This window comes from Vipera berus (assembly GCF_964194415.1).
Source record: "Vipera berus genome assembly, chromosome: 1".
In the NCBI taxonomy this organism is placed as follows: domain Eukaryota; kingdom Metazoa; phylum Chordata; class Lepidosauria; order Squamata; family Viperidae; genus Vipera; species Vipera berus.
In genome coordinates this window covers 119,078,438-119,091,665 of record NC_138202.1, presented here as the reverse complement: position 1 = coordinate 119,091,665, position 13,228 = coordinate 119,078,438, and the positions used below count along the sequence as shown (strand labels likewise).

The window sequence follows — 13,228 nt, the reverse complement described above, 5'->3', positions numbered from 1 at the left end:
GAGGGAGAGAAGAGAACATACAGAAAAACATTCTCTTTCTGCCTGTTTTTAGGTGGGACTAACTTTGAAATGAGTTTCCAAGTCATATTTTCAGATTAATACACATTGCTAGTGTCCATCTATTTTGTTCTCAATCAGCAGCTGATTTTGCTTCCACCAACACATTTTTAATTCAAAGAAATTTTAAGAAATACCTTTCTGCTTTGTAATTAATATTGTTTTGTGACCATTTCCCATTTTCATCAAAAGGTATTTTGAAGAAATGTTGTAAAATTGAGTGAAACAATTTAAATGAGAGTAATTAAACAAAACTGAACATATATGTTGCACTTTATCAATAACTGATACAGACATTCTGTCAATTCCATCCACTTCAGTATCAATAAAATAATAAGGAATTTTATATTTGAATTACATGGGAGTGCAGATTCCATCGAAACTTTGTCTTACAATCAGATGGTTGACTTTGACACATTCTTCTGCACTTCAATGTTTCTGTCTATACTATACATCCATTTACACAGGAAAAACATTAGACATAGTTTTATTTGTTTTCATTAATAAAAACAATTATTGTTCTTTTGGATCTATGTAAAAACACATTCTTTCTCTATTTTTTAAAAACATATTTATTGTTTTGGGTGCTTTATATGCAATTTCTTTTCTCATCATGCAACTATGGCTTTCCTTTTTTAACATGAAGGAAATAATATTTATACTATTTTTACTTCAGGAGAGTTACCTTGTCTAACATTCTTCTAATTGCATCCTTCACCTCTCTGTTCCGCAGACTGTAGATGAGTGGATTAAGTGAGGAGATGACAAGAGTATAAAACACGGATATGATTTTGTTTCTATCCAATGAGAAATTGGAGCCAGGTCCTACATACATGAAGATGATGGTTCCAAAGAAAATGGTCACAGTGGTGAGATGGGAGGCACAGGTAGAGAAGACTTTGTATCTTCCCTGGGCAGACCTGATCTTCAGGATGGCAATAACAATAGCAATGTAGGAGATCAAAACAGCCAGAAAAGTTATCCCTCCAAATGCACTGGATAAAATGAAATTCACAAAGTGAGCAATGTGGGTATCTGAACAGGACAATGGAAGAAGTGGAGGAACATCACAGAAGAAATGATTAATAGTATTTGAGTTGCAGAAATTCAAGTTAAATATAACTATGGTGTGCATTGTTGAATTTACCAAACCACAAGCATAGGCAGCTATGACTAAGAGGATGCAACACTTCTTTGACATGATAACAAAATACAGCAATGGATTGCAGATTGCTATGAAGCGATCATATGCCATCACAGCCAGAAGGCAAGCTTCAGTAGTGACAAAAATGGCAAAAAAGAAGAATTGTGTGGTGCATCCTGTGAAGGAAATGGTTGAATGTTATATCACAAATGTTGTCAACAATTTAGGGGCAATGGTGGTAGAAAGACCAAGATCTACAGTGGAGAGATTTCTAAGAAAAAAGTACATGGGGGTGTGAAGCCTAGCATCAGTTCTGGTTAAAATGATTATCCCAATGTTTCCCACTAGTATGATGAGATAGATGAGCAGAAAGAAGATGAAGAGGGGCATCTGAAGCTCTGGGTGGTCCATGAATCCAACCAGGATGAACTCTGTCACAGTGGTTTGATTTGTCTGCATTGTTTATTTCCCTCTAATAGAATAAAAAAAGAGGAAAAACCTTATAGCAGTATGATTACTGTTGGATTGTCTGACAATGCCCAAGGGAAAAGACTAAGAAAACCCCAAATTTAAAAGGAACAGTTTACTTTGGAAGCAGGAGTACTGACTGTTACATTATGGGCTCTTGATAAACATCCTGTTTTGAAATTACAATGCTGTATTTGAGATCATGCACACCGTTACATAGACCTGCAGTGTCAACTGGCAAAGAATGGATTCACCCCTACCATCATCTTATAAATTCCAGCAAGGATTTCTCTGTGTGAAAGAAAGTACATTTCTTGCTAAAATTATGTATTTTCTATTACATTCTAATACTCTCCAAAGAAGCTCAGAGTGCTCAGTCAGTTGAAATGCATGAATTTATTTACAGAATATAGAATAGCAGATTTGGAAAGGAACCTAGAGGTCTTCTAGTCCAATCCACTGCTTGAGCAGAAGGCCCTGCACCATTCCAGACAAATGACTGTCTAAACCCTTCTTGAAATCCTCCAGTGATGGAGCACACACAACTTCTTGAGGAAAGCCTCTGACTATTTGTTCTCACTGTCAGGAAATTTCTCCTTAGTTCTAGATTAGTTGCTTTTTTAATGATCTTCCACCCATTACTTCTTTTCCTGCTTTGGACATCTCTTCTCTGTGACCACCTCTTCTCTGTGTCAACCCCTCAGATATTAGAAGATTGCTGTCATGTCATTGCCTACTCCTTTTCCTCATTAACCTAGACCAGGGGTCAGCAACCTGAAACAGTGAAAGAGCCACTCGGAACTGGTTCCCTCACAAAAGGAAAAACTGGGAGCCGCAAAAAATGTGTGCGCATGCGCATACATGCGCACATGCGCAGAACAGGGTTTGACTGAAGAGTGGAGCTAAGGCGAGATATGCACCTACCCTGCATATTTGAATTGATTGGTTGAACTTTTTTAGTCCCACTTTTTTGTTTTTTGGACTGCACATGGCAGAGGACTGGGAGCCGCAGGAGACGGCTGAAAGAGCCGTATGCGGCTCCGGAGCCGCGGGTTGCAGACCTGTGACCTAGACATACCCAGTTCCTGCAACCATTCATTGTCTGTTTTAGTCTCCAGTTCCCTAATCATCTTTATCTTCTCTGCATTCTTTCTTGAGTCTCAACATCTTTTATTGTATCATGATGACCAAAACTGGACATAATTGTTTCCTATAGTCCCCAGCAGGAAGTGTAATTCACTTTGGCAGGAAGTGTTCTGTAGAACAATCATTGGCATCTACTATGCATCAATATTTGTCAAACTGCCGCCTGAAACTAATTACTGTTTGTGAGATATAATCATTACATTTACAATTCATTTTAGGACATTTGAAAGTAGCTGATCAAGCCCTTTCCTGCAGCAGAGATCCTTCTAATATTTTGTTTCGAAGCTGAAATACTTTTAAGTGAATGCCAAATTTATATCTAAATCTGGAGTTTAGATTAATTGGATTTTAAAACTGGCAGATCAGTGGCAAAGTCCTGCAATATACTACTACACTAGCAACAAGATATTTCCATATCAACAGGTAAGGTTCTGATCACTGCAGCTAAGCAGGGGTTTGTTGTCCATTTCAAGATAAATATGTTAATATGTCATAAAGTAATAAAATTAATATGTCATAAAGTAATAAAAAATAAACTGAGGAGATAGTGTATGTAACTATTAGGCTCGATATACAAATAATAAGATATGTTAGAACAGTCTACACTTGTAAGTTGGAAGAAGGAAAGAACCAACTGTGAACTCATGAACTTCATTCTGTATTTCTGCATCTCATGTAGTATAAGAGATTTAATTTTCACAAAGCATCATGAAGAAGCAAGAGTTTGGGTAACATGAACATTCTAAATAATACACAGATCAATATTTTTACATCAGAACATTTGAATATTCCCACATTTGTCTGCAAAAATATGATGGAGAATGAGAGTAAGGGTGAGGATAAGGAAGATATTAAACATTTAACAGTATATTTGGGTATTAAAAGTGATTAATTAACTTACCAGATAAGAAGTCAAGATTGCATTTCCCAAAATGAAAGATGAAACATTGGGATAGAATTGCTCATTTTATACTTTATCATTAGTTAAAAACAAGGTCCATGAAAATCTCAGTTGACATAATTAACATACCATTAAAATGCTCAATACGACCCTTGGCAAAATACACCTGAGGACTTACTGGGAATTCCTATTTCCACTGTATAGGTGTGGTACATAATTAGTGTGGTACACCATTGCAATTCACAAGAAACTTCATTATGTAGTCTGATCACTTTTATTTGAAATATTAACTTGCAGATTGAGAGATGTATAGATTAAAGGACCTCAATCATACTCTGAAAGCACGAGCAGTGAAGCAATGGTGCAACAGTGAAGATACCTGTTTTCATATCATGCAGAAATGACAGTCCAGTGTTGCATGTGTTAGATATAGTCTATTTAAACATGGACTGGAAACATGGATTTTTGTCTTCCTTCCAAATATTCCTGTTAACTATTTTTCTACCTGGTTATATCTCCTTTGGCTTCCATCTTTATTCTACTAGCTATAAGAGATGACCAGGCTGAATCCAGGGGAGGGGTCCATGAGTCCCTTCGTGCCCACAGGAAATCTTAGTTCAGTCCACCTTGAATTCCATTGACTATTATCTACCATCAATTTGCTTTGACCATTAGTAGTTCAGATGCTTGTAGAGAGCTGAAGCTTACAATAAATCTTTATACTCCTTTGAACTGTCTGGATTTTATGATTTCTCTAATGCTTGATATGAATCTGAACTACAACAAATTTTTCACATACTCCAGAATACCCAAGCTATGGCTTCAGACCCCTGATCTATGGCAGTAGCAAATGATCCAGACATATGCTCTATCAGCAAATGTCAAGACAGCATAGATAGAAAATGAAATGAGGAATTTTGCAGCCAATCTTCAACAACCGATGCATCAAATACAGATCTTGACTCAATAAAGGATTCTGCCATAGCCACAACCATTTATTCTACCTGCCCTGGTGCAACTGCCAGTTCTTGCAGCACTCATCCCCAAGACTCGTAGCTGCCTACTGCAGAGATTCATTGGAGAGTCTGATAAGATAGGAACATTCCTAGCTCAGTGCAAAGTATTCATCAGCACCCAACCAGGGGAGTTTCCAACGGACAGATTGAGGAGCCCTTTCATCCTCAGTCTTTTAATCAACTCTTCCGCCAAAGCTTCCACTCATTGAAACCAATGACCCCATCCTGGGTAATTTCCAAACTTCCCCACTAGATTTAGAAAACAGTTTGGAGACCCTATTCAAATAAAAACTGTCAAACAATATATCCACCAGCTCTGCCAGGGCAACAATTCCATGAGAGCATATGTTGAAGATTTCAAGCTCCTTGTAGCAGATCTGGATTGGAATGAGTCAGCTTTAAGAGCATAATTCAAGAGCGGGCTGAACAAGGCCATGATCACACAACTGATACAACAAGACATTCCTCACTGTTTACAAGTTATCTACTTAGCTGCTATAACAGCTAAGTCTCGACTCACAGAACTTAAAGCATTTTTCGGCAGCCCCAGCCAGCCACTTCCAAAGCTGCCTCCTCCCATCACTACCCATGCCCCCCTGCCCCCTTGGATTTAGAATAGATGCTGTAGACACAGTGCAAATAGAAGCAGCCAGACAGGCCTTTTCTTTTTATTACTGTGGAGACCCTGGCCACATGGTTAAGAATCCCCTAGTAAATCTCCCAAAAGAGGCAACAGACAACCCAGCAATTTCTCTAATACTGCCTGGACAGTAAGCCCCAAGGCCAGGGAAATGAGAAACAACCCCCTCCATGAGCACACATGGGAGAGGGACACCCAAGCAATGAATGGGGCTCAATTACTTCCACACTGAGGTAAGTTAAAAAAAATTGATTCTATCCTGAAACCACCATCCCTGTTTGATAGATTCTATGGCAATGGCTGACTTCATAAGCGTAAACCTCAGTCCAGAAACTTTAGAATATCTTTATTGTAATTGTGTATCTCACAACGAAATTGAACACTACACACCAGTAAAACCACAAAAAAACCCCCAATTTGTCAGCCTATTTGTCTTTGTTTTTATTATCTTGTACCATCTACCAGATGATAATAGTTCAAAAAAAGAATGTCCAAGATGAGATGAATCTTTAAGAATGTTTTGGGCTTTCCTAAGAAAGCAGGAACTGTACAGTTCATCGGGGGGGGGGGAGGAGACGGCAGTCAATATTCCTCTGGGCAATGCTAATGACCCTCTGGAGCACTTTCCTATCTGCTACTGTGCAGTTGTCAAAGCACACACAAATGCAATGGGTTAGAATGCTCTCTATGGAGCAACGGTAGAAGATCACCAGGAGTTTTTCATTCAGTTGTTGTTTCCTAAGAAGTCTCAAGAAATATAATCTCTGCTGGGCCTTCTTAAACAATGCTGTAACGTGAGCACTCCAAGTCAGATCCTCTTTTTCGGTAACACTCAGAAACCTAAAGCTGGCCACCTGCTCCACACAGTCTGCACTAATGATCAGGGGCTGAATGTCTGATCTATTCCTCCTATAATCTACTGTAAGCTCCTTGGTCTTAGCAATGTTGAGAACCAGATTATTGTCTCTGCACCACAAGAGCAACCGTCCACCTTATCCCAATAGGCAGACTCATCTCCTATAGAGATAAGCCCCTGTTGTATCACCTGCAAATTTAATAAAAATATTGCTGGGATGAGTGGGGATGCAGTCATAACTGTAGAGGGTATAAAGTAGGGAGCTCAACACAAAGCCCTGTGGGGAGCAAGTATTAAGAATAAGGGCTGAAGAGATATAGTTGCCTAATCTAATCCTCTGAGAGCAGCCAGACAGGAACTTCATAATCCAAAGGTAGATTGGATGTGAAAGACCAAGGTTGACAAGTTTAGACACCAGTGTGCTTGACAGAATCATGTTAAATGCAGAGCTAAAATCTACAAAGAGCATCCGTACATAGGTCCCCCACTGCTCCAGTTTATTCAGAGCAGCATGGAGAGTGATGGCTTTGGCATCCTCTGTAGATCTTTTTGCTCTGTATGATAACTGGTGACTTGTCGAGTGTGTGTATGGGAGGAAAGACACAATGTGCTTACAGATCAGTTTTTCAAAACACTTCATGATAATAGGGGTAAGTGCCACTGGTCTGTAATCACTAAGACTCTTAACAAAGGACCTCTCTGGCAGTGGTACAATGATGGAAGCTTTCAGACAGGATGGGATAGTGGACTGGGATAGAAACCAATTAAAAATCTTGGTAAAGACCCCAGCCAACTAGTATGTGCAGTCTTTAAGCACCTGGCCATATATGCTGTCAGGTCCAGCAGCCTTCCTTGAGTCCACAGCCCTCCAAGTACTTCTCACCTCATGTTTCTCCATGGTGGACTGGTGGCTGTGGTACAGCTGCCTCTGATGGCTTCACTTCAAAGTGGGCAAAGAAATGATTCAGCTCTTCTGCCAATGAAGCATTCCTGTAAAACAGGAGTGATGTTATTGGGTCTATAGCTGTAATTTGTTGGATACGTTGCCACACCTGCCTCACATCATTGTTATGAAAATAATCTTCAATCTTCCTCTTAAGATCCCCACTCTGAAATCTCCATTGCCAGAAACCAAATTTTAAAAGCAGGACCCACCAGTCACACCACAAGGTCTTTGCAATTGACAATAAATCAACATTCTGAAATGTTAACCCTTTTCATGGCTGACCACATTTATCTTCCACTGGTGCTGAGGATCACTTGGTTACAATACCATGATTCCACCATTAAGCAGAGGAACTGGTCTATTGCTTTCAACAGCCCTCAATTCCTTTCTTGATGCAACTGGCCTTCTGAAATTCCCCCCGCCCATCTTCCCCCTATTGAAACCTAACAGAAATATCCCCAATCTGCCAAGTAAATACATGGACTTTGCTGATGTTTTTGGAGAGGAAGAAGTCTCAGTCCTCCCCTGGCACAGAGACTGTGATTGCCATAAATCTGGTCTCTGGCATCAAGATTCCCTCCAAGAGACAATACCAAAAGTCTACTAAATAATTAGAAATGCTGAAACAATATTTGGACTCTCATTTGAAATTAGACCTTCCCAGTCTCCTGCCTTGGTTACTATCCTCTTTGTACCCAGGAAGCAAGATTTTGGTGGGCCTAATAACAGTGGGAATCCCCCCCCCTGAGAGTGGTCCATAATTACAAAGTTTTGAACTCAGTGACAATACGAGACCATCTTCAACTGCCATTACTACCAGACCGCTTAGACCAGGGGTGTCAAACTCAATTTCATAGAGGGCCGCATCAGCATTGCGGTTGCCCTTAAGGGGCCGGGTGGGTATGGCCAGGGTGGGCGTGGCCTAATGGGTGGGCATGGCTAGAGTGCGTATGGCCTACTGGGTGGGTGTGGCCAGCTCTACATCGTTCGCATCAAGGGTGCCTATGGGGGCCTGGGCAGGAGTGGGACAGATGTGAGGGTCTCTGGCAGAAGGAGGGTCTCTGGGCCAGGGCCAAGGCAGTGGGGGCCGTTCCCTCACTGTTTCCAGGATGGCTTTGCGGGCCACATGAAACCACTTTGCGGGCCGGATCCGGCCCCCGGGCCTTGTGTTTGACATGTCTGGCTTAGACAGACTGCAGAAAGCAGGCATTTGTACAAGACTGGACCTTTGCAAATCTGGACTCAAATCTCCTGACTTATGATGTGTTTGACCTTTCCCTTGGGCTCAGCCTGGTCATCTCCTACAATTAAGAAGCAAATGTGGACATTTGATCCAGGGTGATCCATCTTGGATTAAACAGAGGCACAGAATCAAAATCACATGAAGTATTAGTATCACTTTATAAATCCTAAGTAAGGCCACACATGGAATACTGCATCCAGTTTTGGTCACCACGTTACAAAAAAAAGATGTTGAGACTTTGGAAAAAGTGTAAAGAAGAGCAGCGAAAATGATTAAGGGCCTGGAGACCAAAATGTGAAGAACGGTTGCAGGAACTGGGTAAGAGCTAATCTAGACAAAAGAAGAACTAGGGGGTGACATAATAGCCGTGTTCCAGTATTTGAGGGGCAGCCACAAGGAGGAGGGGGTTAACTTATTTTCCAAAGCACCAGAAGGCAAGACAAAAAACAATGGATGGAAACTAATCAAGGACAGAAGCAACCTGGAACAGCACCAGTGGAACAGCTTGCCTTCAGAAGTTGTGGGTGCTTCATCAATGGAAGTTTTTTTTTTAGAAAAGACTGGACAGCCACCTGTCTGAAATGGTATAGGGTCTCCTGTTTGAGCAAGGGGTTGACCTAGAAAACCCCCAAGGTTCTTTCCAGCTCTATTCTGATTGATTGGCATTTAATTTTGGGGATGGTTTGGGATAGATAAGATGTCCTGGTAAATTTTCAGTGAGTGGTTTACAATAACAGTTTGTTAACAGTTTGAAACCTTAATCTTTTTTATTATTATCTTTCTCCCTATTAAGTATGTAGAGATAGACCAATAATTTACTAGTTTTTTTAAAAAAATGTGGGAGCTGTTTCAAAAGGGGTGGGAATTAATTTTATAGTAATTTATTGATCAGTAGTCAATTAGGGGGGATAATATGTGTATATGTATTGGTTTTTTAATGCACCTTTTTAATAGTTAATAATAATAATAACAACAACAATAACAACAATAGCAATAATAATAATAATGTTGGAAGGGATCTTGGAGGTCATCTAGTCCATTTCAGAGAAATGGCTGTCCAGTCAGTTCTTAAAAACTTCCAGTGTTGGAGCATTCACAGCTTCTGGAGGCAGGTTGTTCCACTGATTAATGGTTCTAACTGTCAGGAAATTTCTCCTTAGTTCTAGGTAGCTTCTCTCTTTGATTAGTTTCCATCCATTGTTTCTTGTCCTGACTTTGGGTGCTTTGGAGAATAGCTTGAGTCCCTCTTCTTTGTGGCAACCCCTGAGATATTGGAACACTGTTATCATGTCACCCCTCATCCTTCTCTTCATTAGACTAGACATACCCAATTCCAGTATCTGTTCCTTCTATGTTTTAGCCTCCAGTCACCTAATCATCTTTGTTACTCTTCTCTGTACTCTTCTAGAGTCTCAACATCTTTTTCACATTGTGGTGATCAAAACCAGATTCAGTATTCCAAGTGTGGCCTTATCAAGGCATTGTAAAGTAGCATTAACACTTCACCTAGCGCTGTGTTGGCTTTTTTGGCAGCTGCAGCACACTGCTGGCTCATATTTAAGTCATTGTCCACTAAGACTCTGAGATTTCTCTCACAGTTATTACTATTGAGCAAAGTACCACCTATACTACACCTGTGCATTCAGTTTTTCTTGCCTAAATGTAGAACCTTACTTTTTTCACCATTGAATTTCATTTTGTTAGATACAGTAGTGCCCAATGTTCAAGTCTGTCAAGATCCTTCTACATCTTAAGCCTATCTTCTGAAGTGTTGGCTATTCCTGCCAGCTTGGTGCCGTCTACAGATTTCATGAGTTCCCCATCTATCCCCTCATCCAAATCATTGATGAAGATGTTGAAGAGCATTGGGCCCAGAATAGAGTTCTGGGGCACCCCACTACACACTTCCCTCCATGTAGATGTAGTTCCATTGAGGACCACACGCTAAGCATGGCTGGTCTGCCAGCTACAAATCCATCTGGTGGTGATAATGTCTAATCCACATTTTTCTATCTTATCAAGTAGTAGGTTGTGATCTACTTTATGAAATGCCTTACTGAAGTCCAAGTAAATTATATCCACAGCATTCACCTGGTCCACTAATGTTTTAAATATTTTAAATGTTTAAATGTTTTGTGTTTTGCATTTGTTTTTGTTTCTTTTGTTGTTTGTTTTGGAGTTTTTGGAGCTTTGTACTTTTGAATATAATAAAAAATTGAAAAAAAGAAAATTAGCACCAATTGTTGGCTTCCAATATTTAATACTTCACCATAAATGTAACCATCGACTTATGATTGGTCATTGAACAACTGTATTCAGTCTTGATGATCTTGGAACAGATGTTCTACATTCCATAAAGCACTTCCATTTTCATTATAAAGTATTTTGAAGGAGTGTTGCTAAAATTGACTGAAGCAGTTTAAATGAGCAATTAAGCGACACAGAACATACATGTTGCATTGTACCAATACCTGATGTAAACATTCTATAAGTTCCATCCACTTCAGTGCCATAAAATAATTAGGAGTTTTAAATCTGAATTACATAGAAACACACATTATATCTAATTTTTTTAATATGATCAAATGGTTGACTTTCATACATTCTTTTGCACTTTCATGTTTCTGTCTATACATGCATTTACACAGGAAAAACATTCAAACATAATGTTATTTGTTTTGATTAATAAAAAATTATTCTTCTTTTGATCTATTTAAAAACATATTGCCCTTTTATTTTTTTAAATTTTCATTTATTCTTTTGAGTAACCTATATGTAATTTCAGATATTTTCCCACCTGTTCAAAATACTGTCAAGCATTCAGGAGCATTTTTCACAGAGAAATGCAACTATGCTTTCTTTTTTAAAATGAAGGAAAATGTATTTATACCATTTTTATTGGAAGAATATTACCTTGTTTAGCATTCTGCTAAGAGCTTCCTTCACCTCTCTGTTCCGCAGACTGTAGATGAGTGGATTAAGTGAGGAAATGACAAGAGTATAAAAGACGGATATGATTTTGTCTTTATCCAATGAGAAATTGGAGCCAGGTCGTATATACATGAAAATGATGGTTCCAAAGAAAATGGTCACAGTGGTGAGATGGGAGGCACAGGTAGAGAAGGCTTTGTATCTTCCCTGGGCAGAGCTGATCTTCAGGATGGCAATAACAATGGCAATGTAGGAGATCAAAACAGCCAGAAAAGTTGTCAGTGCAATTGCAGTGGATAAAGTAAAATGCACAAAGTGAGCAATGTGGGTATCTGAACAGGACAACTGGAGCATTGGAGGAGCATCACAGAAAAAATGATTAATAGTATTTGAGTTGCAGAAATTCAAATTAAAAATAAATATGGTCTGGACTGTTGAACTTGCAAAGCCACAGGCATATACAATTATAACTAAGAAGATGCAACACTTCTTTGACATAATAACAAAATACAGCAATGGGTTGCAGATTGCTGTGAAGCGATCATACGCCATCACAGCCAGAAGGCAACCTTCAATGGTAACAAAGATGGCAAAAAAGAAGAATTGTGTGGTGCATCCTGTGAAGGAAATGGTTGAATGTTCTATCACAAATGTTGTCAACAATTTGGGGGCAATGGCAGTGGAATAACCAATATCTACAATGGAGAGATTTCTAAGAAAAAAGTACATGGGGGTGTGAAGCCTAGCATCAATTTTTGTTAGAATGATTATCCCAGTATTTCCCACCAATGTGATGAGATAGATGAGCAGAAAGAACATGAAAAGCGGGATCTGAAGCTCTGGGTGGTCCATAAATCCAACCAGGATGAACTCAGTCACAGTGGTTTGATTTGTCTGCATTGTTTATTTCCCTCTAATAGAACAAAAAAGAAAGAAAGCTTTATAGCAATATATCTGCTGGATTGTCTTATAATATCCAAGGGAGAAGACTAAGAAAATCCCAAACTAAAAAGGAGCTGTTTGCTTGGAAAGCAGAATTATTCCTTTTTGTATATGTGAGCCCTGTTGTATTATGGGCTCTTAATAAATATGATCTTTTCAATTATTGTGTTGGAGACTGTGCACAATATTACGTAGAAGTGCAATGCCAATTAACAAACAATAGTTTCATACCTATCATCATCTCCATGCATATTCCAGAAAGGCTTTCTCTGTGTCAAAGAATGTGGACTTATTGCTAAAATATGTTTTCTATTGCATTCTAGTACTCTCCAAAGAAGTCAGAGTGATCAGTCACTGTCTGGATATATAATTCTTGCCAAGATACCTCAACTTGTTGCAGGAAATGCTCTGTGTAACAATCATTGGCATGAATTGGCTACTATGCACCAACTTCCATTCCACCTGCACCTGAATTTGTGAATGATAAACTTTATATTTACAATTCATTTTTAGAACATTTCAAACTAGCTGATCAATGTGCATTATAGCCTTGTCCTGCAGTACAGTTCCATCTAGTATTTCTTTTTCTAAGACAAAATACTTTTTAGAAGAACACCATAGATTAATTGGATTTTAACATGGATGTGTGTACTTTATTATAAGTAATAAAATAAGCAGATATTATAAGCAACCCTTTGCCTCAATGCACAACTAATAGGATTAACCACTATAGACTCTACCAGTAAGCTAAAAGAAAAAAAGAATCAGCTTTTGACTCAGGAACTTCATTCTTCGTATATAATAAGAGATTTAATTCACACAAAGCATCATGAAGAAGCTTTTGGAGTTTGGGTCACAAGAGAATTCTAAGTAAAACACAGAACAATATTTTTATATCAGACCAGTTGAGTATATTTACATCTGTTTGTAAATATATG

General features: G+C 38.9%; 1 protein-coding gene and 1 pseudogene across 2 annotated transcripts; both read right to left on the bottom strand.

The window, feature by feature from the left end:
• Window positions 1-724: 724 nt before the first annotated feature.
• LOC308660262 (olfactory receptor 5AR1-like) lies at window positions 725-1,660 on the bottom strand (annotated as a pseudogene). The gene has a single exon. The product of its transcript is annotated as an olfactory receptor 5AR1-like (transcript).
• A 9,652-nt stretch (window positions 1,661-11,312) lies between these two features.
• On the bottom strand, window positions 11,313-12,248 carry LOC308660084 (olfactory receptor 5AP2-like; the record flags this gene model as incomplete). The annotated part of the gene is made up of 1 exon (XM_081314303.1): window positions 11,313-12,248. The coding sequence occupies one exon, from the start codon at window positions 12,246-12,248 to the stop codon at window positions 11,313-11,315; it is 936 nt and encodes a 311-aa protein (XP_081170429.1).
• Window positions 12,249-13,228: the final 980 nt, after the last annotated feature.